Source organism: Uloborus diversus, unplaced genomic scaffold (assembly GCF_026930045.1).
Source record: "Uloborus diversus isolate 005 unplaced genomic scaffold, Udiv.v.3.1 scaffold_12, whole genome shotgun sequence".
Taxonomy (NCBI): domain Eukaryota; kingdom Metazoa; phylum Arthropoda; class Arachnida; order Araneae; family Uloboridae; genus Uloborus; species Uloborus diversus.
In genome coordinates, this window is record NW_026557876.1 from 1,445,234 (window position 1) to 1,461,826 (window position 16,593).

Consider the following 16,593-nt stretch of genomic DNA (forward strand, 5'->3'; position numbering starts at 1 on the left):
CGAAAGAAAAACGTGCACAAAATTTCCTTTTCTCACCAAATGCGAACCAAAAGATAGGTCAACCCCTGAAAACTTCCCTACATCGAGAAGCGTCGGAGAAAATTTTGGTGTTGAAATCTAGGTTCCTTTGCAGTGTGGGAAAAAAGTTGAGGAGCAATACTGCTCCTCAAATTTTGACTTTGAGTGGAAGTTCTGTAAAATTGAGGAGCAGTTTTACGACATTTGGTAAATTAAATTTTTAACAAGTAAACAAGCGATGTAAACATTTTTTAACAATGACTTCAATTGTTATCAGGGTTTGTGATTTTTTAGATTTTTATAAAATAATAAAAAAATTGGGATTTTTTTACTTAAATCAGATTTTTTTTAAAAACTGTTCAAAGATTTGTAGATATTAATTACTTTACATACATAAACATAATAGATTTCATACAATAGATGAATCCATTCAACTTACTTTTAAAGTTAAGATAACTATTCAATACATTTTTAACATTTATAGATACGTTATAACGCGTAGATAAGATGTGATTTTGTTTTATGCTTTGCTTAAAGATAAAGTTTCCATTATCGTGCACGTTTTTAGTGTAAAATAATATGTTGAACAATTACTTTTCTGAACTATACTAGTCATGGTGTATGAAATTTTTATTTTGTTCTAAACTGTAATTTTGGAGTAAAAGTAATAGAGAGTGAAAATCTGTTACACACGCAGAAAGAGGGATCTATGTCGTTTAGCCTGTTGAAGTTAATAAATTATAATGCAGTGTCGTTAAATTTAGAGCAGTACATTCTAAAAATACAAAATTAATCTATAAAAGTAAAATCAAACTGATTTTTATTAATGATTTTGTTAAAAAATCACTTAATTCAAATCACTTGATTTAAATCAAGCTGATTTAAATCAACGACCCTGGTTATTATCACTTTTCTTTTACAAAATGAAAGAAGTGGTGCAGATGAGTGGTTCTACAAATGCAGGAATAATTAGGATAAATTAAATGTATAGCATTACGAGAATGAAAACGATCTGCTCCCTGTTTAATAAAAATGATCATCTAAAATCAAGCTCACTGCATCTATCTCCATCCAGTTTTGTCTTTCTCCTTCCAAAAGTAGTCAGTTATTTATTCTTTGCATCGCAAAAGTTTCGATGCAATCTACGATATTGCACCGTCTTTCATACGTTTGGAATTGCAAACTGCGATGCGATGCGGCCCATTCGATTCGTTTCTCATTCAAGCCGACCGATGCTAACGGGTTCCATCTTTCTTTTCAGGCTGAAGAAGCTGTCAGTGCTGTGTCAAGACTTGCCCAGGAAAATGTAAGTGAAACTTTTTATCCGCTCGTTTCTCCTGTAGCTGAACATGTGCTTACCTATCTGTTCTGCCCGAGTGCTTTGAGAAGGCTGAGGTGCATCATTGCAGGGTTTTTAAGTTTTTTTTTTTTTTGCTGAAAAATATAAAAGATCTTTTTGAAATAAGACATATTCCTCATTATTTACCTTATACTGTATGCATATTATTTTTTTTACACATGCGATTATGAGAATAATACTAATTTGAATTGCAACCATTATACTTAGTCAGAAACAGTATTTACGAAAATGTCTGGGGCTGCGTGTCTACTTATACTTGAAATGCAGGAAGTGTACTGGGTTCATCTTCCATTTTTTTTTATTGCATTAAGAGACTAGAAAAATATTTAAAAAGGAAAGAAAATGTGGATTGGAATATTTCTCAATCCGGGTGAAAATGACGCTGGTCGCCGGTATGAGTCATCAAAGACTTCATTGGACTAACAGAGTTTAAACTTTAGTGGCCAGGTGAAGTCTTGTCCCCATTTTCCTTTAGGAAGCCTCATGTAATTCGTAGGAAACTTGCCTTCATTTACAACACTCAGGTTTTCTTTGTGAGAAAAGATGGGTGAAAAATTTCCTGCTGCCTTTGTCCTTGCAACCCTACCGAATTCCTCCCAAGCACAGATGAGATTTTGTTGACGCTAAACAGAAAGACGCCCGTTGTATCTTTTTCTCTCCCGTTCGTGTCTGTTGAAAACCACCGATCGACTTCACTTTTCGTCAATTTGCTTTCGTGTTTTCGTCATTTGCTCTTCACTTTTTCACTCTTTGAAACCAGGGCGCGAAGATGAAGGGACCCATCGGAGTTTTTGTCGAAATCTCGTAATCGCCCGTCCAAAGGACCAGTTTCTCCTTTTTCTACGTTTCTGCCAATGGGGTGGACTGGGGCACGACCATGATCTGGACTCTTTTCGTTTGTTCAAATGAACATATTCAAAAACATATTCAAAATGTGTTTGAATGATTCTTTAAAAATTTAATCACTGATTTTACTTTTTTTTTTTGCAAAATCATGTTTTTTTTAAGGGGGTTACAGTCTATCAGAAATGATCAAACAATGAAAAAAAAATTATTGCTTATTTCAAAACTAAAAACTATTCCAAACACGGGGAAAAAAGTTTCATTGCTTTAGTTCAAATATTTTAAAAGTTATGAGTGGTTTTAGGTCATGCTCGCTATGTATTCTTATGCAAAAGAAAAACTTGAAATTGATTTTTCTCTCTCATTTTTTTGTGTTTTCATGTCATAAAAATCCCTAAGGCTTTTTTTAAAATTTTTGATGCAACTTTAAAGTAATACTTTTTGCAATTAGGACAATATATTTAACAAAACTGTGCATGGAATTAGCATTTTATACATTATTCTAATGTTTAGAGCATGTTAAACCTTTAAAAGCCATATTTTTTAAAAAAAATTACGATTTTTTACATAATGAATCACAGAAAATTTTCTAATAAACACAAAAGCAAATGAATGCACGGATTTTTAGAGATGATGATTGTGATCGTTTAGCAAAATTTTTTTTTAATAAGGAATTTTAAAAAATTGAAATTTTCCTACATTTTTTGAATTTATAAAAAAAGTAGGCAATATTCAAAGTTTTGATAGTAAATTATTGATTATGAAAGCAAAGATGCATGTTATGGTTTCAAAGAAAAATAAAATTTACTTAAATTTAAAAAAAAATGTTTGAAAGGTACTGTTACCCCTTAAAGTGAGTTTATTAGAGGTCGTCGGGAGGGAGAACCAAACTCCTTACCGAATCCAAATTGCGTATAATGTGCCGGTGCATTTGAATAAAATCAATCTTCGGCGTTTCGTTCCGAATGTGTTTTCCCCGTCTTTTAATTCCATCTCCTTGCTTTTAGGCCGAGCTACGAGAGCAGTTGCGGGAACTCTCCGAGAAGACGGCTCTCGAGATGGAGGAACTGAGAAGGGCTCTCGACAAGGTAAGGATTCTCCCCATTCCACTCTCTGGCATCGTGGGTATGATGGGGAGGGTCAGGTGTCCTGCACATGAACAGACTCGACTTCACTGGCGACCACACAACACGTTTGAGGAGTGGCTATCGTGCAAAAATGACATTCGTGATCCTTATCGGGGTGGCAAATTGTGCCCGATCCCCTAAAAGTCCACTCTGTTTGGGCCCACCTACTGAAACCTGCTGGGTTAATGTGTAGCATATATGTTTATTTGACTTATATCCAGCAGTTTTCTTACTGTCCCGATATTTTAAAGTACTGATAATTGGATTTCAGAAATGAATTTCCATTATGTAAAGAAATTTAAGCAATTTTTTGTTCAAAATGTTGCAACTCATGAAAATGATCACAAACACAAAATATGGAAAACACTTTTTAACTTTAATAAATGTTTAGTTCTTTCTTACAAGCAACTTTTCTTTAAATTGAAAGTCAAAAAAATATTTCGATGTTTGAGAAAAATAGTGACATGACTCAAAAAAGAAAGAAAATAAGATTTTCAACTGATAATACTGTTTAAAAAAATGGATCTGTTATTTGGAATAGAGGCACACGTCGTAGATAGCAAAGTGACCGGTGGATGGCAACTTTGATTCGAGTCGCACTCCCTCTTATATTTTCCCTTTTATGTCAAAACAAATATAAAAATATAATATAATTTAAACAATGGGGACCATTGCCGATTTGCATCTTAAAGTGTGAACCAGCGCTTGTACAATATTCCGAATCAGAACAAAACTTTCTTTAGAAACTCGACATATAGTTGTACCCAAAAAACATTTATTTAAATTAAAAAACATTTAGGTACCGAGTCTAAATTTTATTATTTTCTTCAAAGAATGAAATTTTTTTCCTATATATATTTTTTAAAAAATGTGAGGTAAATTTTAAGAAATTCTAGAGCTGAAAAATACAAACAGCCAAAAGTACGTAATTAGCATTAAATAAAATTTTTTGCTCTCCTGCAATATTTAAGCATCCCACATTCAGGGTTGGGTTTTTTGCCGGCAAAAAGGTCAGTGGAAAAAACCATGGCAAAAATGGAAACGGGTAAAATCATTACCATCTTATTAAAGGATTTTATTGAGCAAGAACTCCTTGGTTTATCTTTTAAAAAACTTTAATATTGTTTGATTATCAGATGGAGTCATTGAATTGGAGAAAAAAAAGCACTTACCAGTGTAAATAATATCCATCTTGAACAGTGAAATCATGCGAATTTAGGAACACTTTAATTTTGTGTGATGAAGTGATGAATTCTGAACTTGGCTTTTGTCCACCTAGCTCCCATTAATCGAAACTCTGTGCAACGCTTCTAAAGCTCAAGTGTTGCCAAATTCCAAGCGATAAAAGTTCTCCGTTCCTCCACGGAGTTGGAGTTTGGCATGGAGCGATTAATTCTCCACAGAAACTCTTTCCACGTCAAGAATTTCCTGCATCATTCGGTCTGGAGCGCAAAGAATGAGCAGACGATAAGGAGCTCTGTGCGTTTCTTGCACCGAAAGTGTCGTTTCTCGGAGTTGTGGTGCCGACTTCAAACTCTTTCAATCTGTTTCGTGTTTCGGGTCATTCCCAGCCTTCTGTGTAGACCTCAATTGTGTTGCATGTTTCTGTGTGGCTGCCAATAAACCCGATCGAGTCCTCCGAACTCCTACGACGGCAGAATGGAAGCTCTGTTGTCCGACACACTCAAGATGCTTTTAAATCCTTTTTCAACTCGCAAATAGTAGTCCCATCAAAAACACAAAATGTACAAAAATGCTTCCACCGTAAAAAGTAGTGAAAGTTCAAGTCAGCTGTTTTAGTTAATATTTTGGGAAGTGCCTATTTAATAACCTATATGAAATACGCGAATTTTAACTCATTATATTATTTTTATAATTGTAATTCTATATGCTACATGGAAGTTCCAAACATGTTCTATCAGGCGCAAAAAAAAAACTTGATTTTGGTACTAAATTTTTTTAAATATGTTTTCAATGCAAAAATGGGGAAAAACCCCTTTGCACGTTTTTAATCAACATCTTCGTTAATTTATGTCATCCGAAGACGTGACCTAGCTAAGGACACTCAATCAACTCTCCTTTCGGACAATTTTTTTTTTCAAACTCTGTCCATCTGTTAAGGCGCTACAGTGCCACAGACAGGTCAAACTAACAGGTCATAAAAATGAAAAAAGGAGCCAAGATCAATCAAAGTGAGGTTCTGGGTAGACGGGGTTGCCGATAAAAGAGTTAAAGGGTACCGAGTTCCACGGCATTTCTTCCAGAATGCCGGATTGTTCTATTTTCGTTTCGTCATTTTGAAAACAATTTTTAACTTTCTTTGATACCGGGTCGTAAACTTCCTGCGAGTTTTAGTCGTGAATAAACTATTTTCAAAATCTTTGAGTACTCCAACTATAAAGCAATTTGCCACGTCTTTAATCCATTATGAAGGAAAGTAAAAAATTGTTCACATGTCTGTTTTGTTGGGATCATTTGTTTTTTGAAAGCTAATCAAAAGCTATAGTCTTTATTTTTTAAATTTATTTAGTTATTTATTTATTTATTTATTTATTTTTTTTTTTGCAGTTTACAAATTTAGGGACACTTGAAAAAATAGTTAACTCAATGTTTTAACTATTAGTCTTATAATCATCTCAAGGTGCCGAATTCAAGCTTTAGATTTGCGAATTAAACTACTGGACAGATAATTTTTCACTTTAATTTAACTTTTAGTATTGCAACAAGTCCCGTTCTGTTTGAAAATTACACATTTGAGTTTAAACATTAGCAGCCTTGTTTTTGCAACGTTTGAAAAACTGTTTTGTTGCAATTTATTTGAGGAAACATTTCAAAATCGCGCCATGAGTCAGTCAGTCAGCTAAAAAGGAAGCTTTTCAGATCTTAAAAGCGTTATAACTATAAGGGGTGAATTCATAAAATTTAGGATTATTGATCTCAAAGCTCGAAATGGTCCACGTAAGGTAAAATACACACTGGTAGATGCTTTGCCTGATTTGCTGTCCATCCTAAGAACCCTGTATTCTCTCTGTTCCAGGGGAGTGGCCGAGGAGCAGTTGGGGAGCTGCCATCGACGTCCAAGCGTCAATCCCCAGATGGCGAAGGACAACCTCCCAAGTAAGTGGTCCGTATACGAAGTGACATTGTGCTGTCGTTCATTCAGAACGGGAAGGGAAGTCTTCCCTATTGTGTCACATTTGGAGATGTAACAATTATGGAAATTTTAAAGTGGTGGGTAAGGAAAAAAAAAATTCTTTGGAATTTTGGGGGAAAATAGAAAAATTGAATTTTTGTCAATTAATGTGTCACATTCTAAGGGATTAATTAGTTTAATCATCAGATGGTTTAGAAATTTCGAAGGCTTTCCTCAATCCAAATTGTTATTTAGTGCTTCATCTCCACTCCCTGTCGAAGCCAGTCTTGCGTCAATTTCATTTTTGCTTTCCATTTGAATACTTAAGGGTTTTCTTATAAGTCAAATCAGAAACTGACATTTTTGCACCCCACGGTGAATATCCAGGCTTTTAATATGTTCCCTGTTCAAAACGAATAGTCGCTGAAGTGCTACGTTTTTCAAAGTAAAACACGGAAACATCATTTATTAAAACAAAAAAAAATTGTTTATTAGCCACTGCATCATTGTCTATCCTCATTATCTGCTATTTGCCAGAGTTAAGGGTTAATCCACTGGAGTTTGGGTTAAAACTTAAAAGTACCAAAATATCCCCAAACAGGCAGTCGCTGCTTTCAAATGTACATGGAAGCAAATTACCACCCCCCATACCATGACGGGCGACTTTCTAGTGAAGTTAAATAACACAATTGGGGGATTATTTTATGCTTCGGAGCAACTGTTGAGATAGTTTAATGTTATGGAGCATTAGTTTAAGCTTTAAATTCTTTGCACGGGTATCGTCGTGAAGGTACAGCTAGTATGTATATAAAGTGAAAAATTAAATGCCCGCCCAATTTAAAAAAACCATCGGTTAGCCATGCCACTGGTCAGTTGTGTACCTTCAAATTTTCTGATCCCCAGCAAATCTGATTTTGGGCCCCATACTAAAAATCGTGTTACTGTATATTTAAGGCACAATTTTTCGATTTTGTTGGCCTTCTTTCTAAATTTTGCGAAATTGAAGTTTTAAAAATGCGATTGTAAGCCATTCTTAAATTGCCTTTTTGCAACTTCGATTTATAAGGAAAAGTTCCAAACCCCCTCATCCCTTCCCCTAACTTCATCCAAAGTGGTCCACAAATTCGTTTATAGGATGACATGTAAGATGTAAGGGGAAGTTGTTCAAAGATGAGACTTCCGGAAAACTATTTCGATATAGAAGTTCCCGAAACGCAATTTTAGATGATCTTCGGTAATTCAAAAAAGATTGGATGGTTCGGAGGCTCTCTCCCGGAAATTTTCCGAATTTAAACTCCTGAAACACAGTTGTAGGACACCTTTGATGACATGACGATAAGAGATAAGGCTCCGGGACTGCTCCAGTTTTTTTGAAAATCAAAGTTTAAAAATCAAAAATTTTTGGGAAGGTTTCGGATTTTTCAAAATCGAAGTTCCAAAAAAGTAATTTTAAGCAATTTTTGAATATTGGGAAGAAAGAGGTTTTCTGGACTCTCTTCAGGAATGTTTCCAAAATATAAGTTTAAAAACACAATAGGCTGTTTTTGGTGAATTAAAGGCAATTATTTAGAGGATCTCTTCCTTCTCACTTTCTTGGTAAAGTCCCTATCTTTTATTTGTTTTGAGGAAAAAAAATGAGAAAACTTAGTAGGTAATATAATAACAACTGCCTGCAAAAAAAAGTAATCTTAAAACGAAGATGCTATTCCATTTCTTTTCTGTAAGTTGGGAGGTCAAGAGTTGGTTCGGTTTCCCCTTCTAATGTCAGGGACCCTCTTGACTAAATGGGCCAGCTGGGCTATGACATAGAGCCCCGGGCCATTCGGGGAGCCCCCAAATGGCGAAAACTGTTTTAGCAAGTGGCAAAAATTGCAACGTATGGCTATAAGAGGGCCCGGAGAAAGTGTTTGGCCAACGACCTCTGATATCTTACTCGGGGGGGGGGGGGGGTCCTAGACCAATAGGCTCAGGGGCCCAGAATCAATATAAGCATTTAAAACTGTTTGATTTTTAGAAAAATTTAATAAAATTGAATGAAAACAAAGCTCAAAAATTTTTCAGACCTCTTCCGATTCGCCCCCTTCCACCCCCCAAAGATAGATCCTACACAAAAACTTCTTTTAACTGGCTTTGGTACGGTCAGGACTGTTTCCTTCCTTTCCTCTTCATTCAGGAAATTTCCCTTCTTTCCGTGGCCAATGATGGTCTAGGGAGGGCATGTGGTATTTTGTACCGAGCCAAGGTTTGGTTTTCGCTCAAGGAAGTTGGACCGTGGGCCCCCTTCTCTCTACTCGGGGCCTATTTACTGAATAGGCCGACTAAACAGTGACCTTGAGCCCCTGCTATTTAGGGGCCCAAAATGGCAAAAAATTGTAATATTTGGCTACATGAGGGCCCCGAAAATGCGTTTGGCCAAGGCCCCCGATATCTTAATCGGAGGCCCTAAATCAATAGGTTCTGGGATTCTAGGTGCCTCACTGTGTCCCTAAGGTTCATAAATTTAATGAATTCCTCAACTTTTTTTCACGCTCTTATGTTTAAGCTTTTCAAACCAGGTTTGATTCACGGAAAAATTAAATGAAAACAAACCTCAAACATTTTTGGGCCCCTTGCGAATCCGGGGCCCCCGGATTGCGGGGCCTTGCGGTATGTACTCACGCCACTGCCACTCGTACATGTGATGTATTTTCCAACCCCAATAACGTTCCCGCACCTTTTAGTTCTTGTAAGCCGTGAAGGACGAATGCAAACTTAAAGGGGGTATCTTTGTATATTAATAGGCAAACTGTTTTCTTTCGGTACCGATACCTCCTCTGTTTGTGAACCGATTTCCTTCATTCTTTCTTTGTTCGGTAGCTATTGCCCAGTTTTAGTGTCATCAATAACAAAATTTGAAATCAAACGCTAATTAACTGAGGTATTAATAAACAACGCATTTTCGTCCTAAATGGCTCTTTCTACGCGAATGGATGGTCCAGTATTTTCGAATTTTAATGGTTGGAAAGGTCTTTAAAAAATACTCCTAACGAAAAAATTGTCCGGGCGCCCAAGGTCCGACAACCTAAACCCATTAGAAAAAAAATTATAAGCGTTTTTTAGTTAGCGAAACTCGAAAATATTGATTTAATCTCTTTTCCATTGTTGAAATTCATTGTCGGAAGCGTGAAACATTCAGTTTTCATTTTTTAAACCGCTTTTTCTACACGAAAAATGCATTTTAGTGCTTTGAGCTTGGTATGGTTGGAAACTACTCGTGAAAACTACTTCCTAAAACTTTTATCCCCTGTTAACGGCAAAAAAACGTAAACCTGCCAAGGTGACTAGAAAAGGATCTAGAAGCAATTAAAAGTTAGCAAAAATTCATTTTTATTTGATTTTTCACGCAACTTAGTTAGCGTGATGAAATTACTAGATAATATTATTCGTTGCCATTTCGCGCTTGACCGTAAAGAAATGCAATTCTTTTTTTTTTTTTAAATTATTGAGGCTTTTTAAGTAACCATGGGCATTAAAAATATTTTCATTTTGATTATGTTTTCGGGATTTAAATATTTAAATAAATCAATTTACGGAGTGAGGGAGGGAGGACTTTCAGTTTCGAGGAAATTATCTTCTCAAAATAATACCTGCATTTGCTATCGCCAGCAACAAATCTCAAGGTGAAACTTTTGATAAAATTGGCGTATTATTACGACGTCCAATGCTTTCGCATGGACAATTCTGTTGCCGCGAGTAGAATTCGTTCATTTGACTGTTGAAAATTTTGTATTTCTGCCTACTTTTACAAAGAATATTGCTTATACAGAAGTTTTATGTATTAAAGGAGTTTTACGATATCATTTCATTCAGGAAGACTTCCATAATCGTGAAATGGGCGAACTTTATCCATTGGTGTAAAGCTTTTGGCCCCAAAATGCCAGCGCGAAAAATACTTTTCTTTTTCATTCGTAAAAAAAAGAGTAGAGAAATGTCTTTTTGCTAGGAACTGACTACGAATAAAGTCCCTTTTTAAGGTGGGGTTCATTAAATTTTAACCGTTCGTGACAAGGGGGTGGAAATAAAGGACAAGAGGGACATACAATGGAGAAAATGTGACATCAAGACTTTTTTTTTGATAAGAAAGTTTATTAAAAACAGTATGACATGTGGCAAAGGAAATAGGGAGCATGGTGAAGTGTAAAACTTTGTGACAAAGGGGAGAGGGGTCAAAATTTTTAAAAGTGCATTAGTCAGTTATTTCCTAAACCGTAAACATATCACAAAAGCCATTTTTTTTAAATAAAATTGCACTATTATTATCATGTCCAGTGTTTTTGAATGAGCAGTTGCCACGAGTAGAGTTCGTTCATTTGTTACTTGGAAATTTATATTTTTAACGACAAAGAAGCTACTTACTCAGTAATAGTAGACGTTTTATAAGTAATATTGTTCACACAGAAGTTTTTTGCATAAACTGAGTTTCGATGCTTCATTTCATGCGGGAATATTTCCAAAATTGTATCACTGACGATTTTTACCCATTGGCATCCATTTTTTTGTTTCCAATGCCAGCGCAAATTTTTTTTTCCTTTGCATACGTAAACAAAGAGTGAGTAAGAATCTATTTGCATAGGGTTAGCACAAAGCAACACGGTATCCGAAATAAAATGAATCAAGCCAGGAATTGGACGACCACTTCTCAATGGGGCTGTTTTCTTCAGTCAAAAGTACTACTTTTAGTCACTGAAATTGATAGAATAAGTAAAAGAAATAACATGGGGCCAGAAAAAACTTTTGTTTTCTCGACGGTTATTTTTTATTAATATTTCAAACGTTCAATTTTGGAAATAAAGCGTGATCTTTATGACGTTACAAGGGATGTACTTTGGCACGCTACTCCATTGCCGTGCTTAATGTTTACGCTCTGCTGTCGACCGCCTTTCCACGCTGTGACCATTTGCGCCGTGCGCTAATGGCATCAGCGAATGGCATTTCATCACTTTTGATGCCATGTGCAGAAGCGTAAAAACTGAATTTCAATCTGCGCACCAACTAAAATAATTGCTAAAAAATATTAAATTTTTTAAAATTATTTAAAAAATGGCTAAAATCCATGTTTCTAAACTTGCTTTTTGAGAAAAAACACTTTAAAAGTTTCGAAAACGACACCATTACCGAAATAACCCCTCTCATCGATATATTTTGAGATTGACGGACAAAAAGCAAAATTGGAAAAAATTACCTTTCGTCATTGCGTGTACGTATAAAAATTGTCTGTTTTCGGATATGCAGTAAACGAAAGTAAAAGTAGAAATAAAAATGTTGGGAATAGTTAAATTCATACAAGGTTTCTCAAATATTCATTCGTGAACAGGGTGGAATTTCGACCACTGGGCGAACACTAGTGGGAAGAAAGAGGTGAAGATCTCATACATTAAAATGTTCTTATAATGTTGGGAAAACAGTTCATCGATGCAGTTTACTTCGCCTGCGTACTAGGGATGCGCCGGATAGCGATGATACCGGACATCCTGCGCTTTGTCTGCCGGATTCGGATATCCGGCTCTACAGTTGTTTTTAGTAAAACATTGCATCTTTATTCATTTTTACAAAATGCTGTTTCAGAATAAGGAATCGAGCTTTTTCACAAATCATTTCCTCAAAAACAAATTAAATGCATTTAAAACTAATTTTTAAAACCTTTCTACTTTCATGTAGGTTGTATACCAGTAGTTCTGCACATTCAATGAAACACTAAAAGAGCAGAGCCCCAGATCGTATCGTAGGGCACAAACTTTAAACGAAAAATATATCTGCGTATAAACAACCCCAGTTTCAACTTATAAATCATTGTTGTTGTTGAAACTGAAAGTAGATAATTTAAATAGAATATTCTCCATGTTTTGTGTTCATGTTTAGTGACCGACGTCGTTAAATCATTAATGTTTATGCAAATGAACCTTGTTTCCATTTTTTACCCCCATTGCTCTTGGTGTGGCAACAGAGTGTTGTCCAATGTGTAAAGCTGTTGTGGCGGTCAGGGACTTTTGCTTCACTTTCCCACACGAGCACGTGTAAACTGTAACGATGTTTTCAATATGCTCATCTTTACTAATAATAAAGCTAAAAGTCTCTCTGTCCGGAGGATGTCTGGATGTCTGTAGGATGTCTGTGACGCGCATAGCGCCTAGACCGTTCGGCCGATTTTCATGAAATTTGGCACAAAGTTAGTATGTAGCAGGGGGGTGTGCACCTCGAAGCGATGTTTCGAAAATTCGATTTTGTTCTTTTTCTATTCTAATTTTAAGCCCATTTTTCACAGAAATTTAATAAAATGGGAAAGAATTTGTTCTGAAAATTATCTTTCTCTTCTTTACTTAATTATCTTTCTTCTCTTCTTTACTTCTTTATCTTTCTTCTTTTCTTTTCTTCTTTACTAATAATAAAGCTGAAAGTCTTTCTGTATGGATGTTTGGATCCCTGTGACTCGCATAGCGCCTAGACCGTTAAGCCGATTTTCATGAAATTTGACACAAAATTAGTTTGCAGCATGGGGGTGTGCACCTCGAAGCGATTTTTCGAAAATTCGACGTGATTCTTTTCCTATTCCAATTTTAAGAACAAAATTATCAGAAGATGGACGAGTCAATGACGAAATTAGCATAACGTGGAACCGTCACATGGGCACGAGCCAATGGGCGAAATGCGAAATGATCATAACGTGGAACCGTAACACGGGCACGAGCCAATTGGCGAGAAAATTCACCATACATTGTTTGTAAATATACAGGCGAACCAAAGGACCTTCCAATTTTTCTATTACGGGCAAAGCCGTGCGGGTACCACTAGTAATAAATATAGTTTGGTGGAAATCGTGTGCTGTCTCTCAAACTCCAATCCAGTAAAATTCGTGATGGAGTAAGAATTTAGGACATTGAATCCAAATGTCCCGTACCTGCATCAAGCTAAATATGCTTAGATTTGACAGTAATCTTTCACTTTGGAGGTTTTCTAGTCCAGATTTCATTCAAAAAGTTTTCATGGGAGCAGAAGTGGGAAAGTGATCGAAATTCCTCCCGCTTTCAGTTTGCACAGAACGTGAATCTGTCTCTCTCTTCCAGGAGACGCCGGCCGGAGGACGGAGCTGCGTCGGAGACGGATTGGTTCAGGCGGACCGCGTTGCATCGTGCGGCATTGAGCGGAGACACGCAGAGGATCAGGGAGCTGCTGGAAGGAGGATGGAACACGAGGGCGAGGGATCTGAATGGAATGACGCCCCTCCACCTGGCCCTGTTGTATGAGAAGGAGGCCGCGGCGGAGTTGCTGGCGGACGCGGACTGCATCACGGATGTGGTGGATTTCTACAAGCGCACCCCTCTGCATCTCGCTGCCGAGTGTGGGTTCGTGAATGTCGTCCGTATCCTGCTCGCGGGAGGGGCGAATGCAAGTGCGAAAGACAGAAGTGAAAGCACGCCCCTCCATTTTGCCGTGATCTCTAGGATGGAGGCCGCGGCGGAGGTGCTGCTGGAGGCCGCCGCCGAATGCGACGGGCCGGACATGGAAGGCCGCACCCCCCTGCACTACGCTGTGAGAGAAGGTCTCCCGCGGATAGTTCAATCTTTGCTGTCGAGGGGTGCGCGTTTGAAGCTTAAAGATAGAGATGGACACTGTCCCCTGTACTTGGCCCTGTGGTGTAGACAAGACGATGTGGCGAGGGTGCTTCTGGCGACCTACGCCTGGAGGAATATCGAGGTACATTGGGAGGAGATGGGGCTCCCACAGGAGCAAAAGGAGCGCGGCGTCCGGCTGCTCTCCGAGTGCGAGGCCGAGATGAGGGAGGCCCGGGTGGAGGGTCCCGCCTCTCCCTCCGCGACCTCGCCCACCGACACCCCTCCCGCCTGGCCCAACGCCTCACCTCCTCCTCGTCCGGCTGGGGGAGGTCCGGGAGAGGAGGGCCCTGGAGGACCGCTTCCTGCGCTGCTTCCCCCTCCTCTGCCCGCCCCTGCCCACCACCTGCACCGACGTCCTCCTCGCGTGCCTGGCGGACGACGACCTGAGGAACTTCGCCCGGGCCGCAGAGCTCTAGTCCCTGGCGAAAAAGAAAATAAAGATCAGTACTTGAACTGTATGAATCTTTTGTTTTTGAGTGTGCCCGAGATAGTTGACTGAGCTTTATCTGCTGTTTTCGTAAACAAACCAGTTTGTCTTGTCAAGATGATTATTCTGAGACACCTTTTAAATAGCTTTGTACATCATGTGTGAAATGCTTTGTGTGTATGAATCACGTAATAAAAGGAATATTCAAGCCATTGATAAATTCTCTTTTATTGTACCCTATTGGCACGAAAGAAATAAAGTGAGCCGAAAATTTTAACCCTGCTTAAAAACTGAGAAAGACATCCACATGGCTCGATGCGTCATCGGGGGCTATTCCGATAATTTGGGATCTGGTGCAGTGGTCTCATTTTCGGGGTAAATATTTTTTTTTTTTGGTAAGATGCCTCTCGCGCTGGCAGTGGAACTGAGAATGGACGCCAATGAAGAAAGATCGCCAGATTCCCAATGATCAAAATCTTCCCCGGAATATTATTCTGCTTACAATTCCCCCCCCCCCAAAAAAAAAATTGAAAATCGCATTTTTTGGACTTACGGCGTTATTGCTCTGAGGTACATATTTAAAAATACAATTTTTTTTATTTTGGGTTTGTACTTGCAGCTTTTGCAACTGAAGTCTATTTATTACTGGGAAATGACAAAAATGAGCTTATAATTTAATGCATAATGTATGTAAACAATGATGTTAAGAAGCATGCATCCATTTAGCCAAAAAGAAAACTCGGAGCTGCGAAGAATCACTTTTAATGAAGAATCATATGAGTGCAATCATTTACATTTCCCAACATTGCTTATGTTTATACTTGGATTGAGAAATAAAAAACATTTGAGCTCTGTAAATTTGAAGATTTACTGCGACAGAAAACATTACAGTTCATGTAAAACCTGTAAGTTTTTTTAAGCTGAGAAAAAAAAATTCTGTGAGTCATACTTTTCCTTTCAGTTTTGTACTCGAAATCGAAGGGTGCATATAGAAAAGAGCTCGTTTAACATCTACTGTGAAACACAAAAATGCTAAATAGAAGAGGTTATTTTTTTTTTACTGAAAATGAATACTTTTTTAACTTTGTAGCTTTTAGTTATATTTTACAATCAGAAATAAAAATAAAATAGAAAAAGTAAGGTCTTAAATTTATTCTGATTAGTGCTATACCCCATGAATTAAGATGAATCTTTGAGGGCAACATTCAGTCATCTATGAACTCATTTAGGGATCAGCAAGTCGTTTTATCTGGGGTCCTGGGAAAAAATCATACCTTACAATCTTTTCAAAAATTTGCTCACAAATTGATATTAAAAGCAGTGGTGTTCCCATCTCCATATACGCTGTATACTCTCAAACATTTTTTAGACACGGCATACACCCTGAAACTTCATAAACTTTCATATTATGACATACTATGTGTATGATCACATACACAAATTGTGCGCAATGGATTACTGGAAGTATACCCTCAGAAAAATAGATGGGAACATCACTGATTAAAAGTCCTTTCCATGGGACGAAATGGTACATTCAGAATAGTTTTGTCAGCAGGTTTTATTCCACAAATACAATTAAAACAAATAAGCAATGTTCGTTTCAGTATCAAAAGTAAAGATTTATCGTAGGTATATAAAACAAAATTGAAAATTAATATTACTAGTGTAGAAAAAAAACAACTTTTTTTTTTGTTATACGGACCTGATCTTCAGGTAAAATGATGCGCTGAATTCAAATATGCAAAGAGTTTTTCACCATCACCCACAGATTTTGTGTAACACTAGGCAGAAGTTTGAAAGAAATGCGCAAATTCACATGTATGACTAACTCTAAAATAATGATCAAAAACTTAGCCATTGTTCTTCTCTTTCTGCATCAGGCATCAGGAACATCCCTCTTAAGTGTATAGCATTAATCAGCAAGAGTTAATTCACTTTGAGAATGCTCACCAAAGATGCGATTTTTAACTTTACTTTAATAGTATACGTAGAAATTCTGGTTTTATGCATTCAAATTAAGCACTAGTGTTACAATG

The 16,593-nt window shown here is 37.2% G+C and overlaps 1 protein-coding gene and 1 long non-coding RNA gene across 2 annotated transcripts in view; both read left to right on the plus strand.

Annotated features, from left to right (window-relative positions):
- Positions 1 to 13,615, plus strand: part of LOC129232394 (uncharacterized) — a 65,971-nt gene extending 52,356 nt beyond the window's left edge. The window contains exons 2-3 of the long non-coding RNA XR_008581349.1: positions 6,386 to 6,465; positions 13,582 to 13,615. This is a non-coding gene — a long non-coding RNA (uncharacterized LOC129232394). The remainder of the gene's footprint in view (positions 1 to 6,385; positions 6,466 to 13,581) is intronic.
- A 4-nt stretch (positions 13,616 to 13,619) lies between these two features.
- LOC129232391 (ankyrin repeat and protein kinase domain-containing protein 1-like) lies at positions 13,620 to 14,760 on the plus strand. Its single transcript, XM_054866541.1, has one exon. The coding sequence runs from the start codon at positions 13,730 to 13,732 to the stop codon at positions 14,627 to 14,629; it is 900 nt and encodes a 299-aa protein (XP_054722516.1). The 5' UTR covers positions 13,620 to 13,729; the 3' UTR covers positions 14,630 to 14,760.
- The last annotated feature ends 1,833 nt before the right edge of the window (positions 14,761 to 16,593 follow it).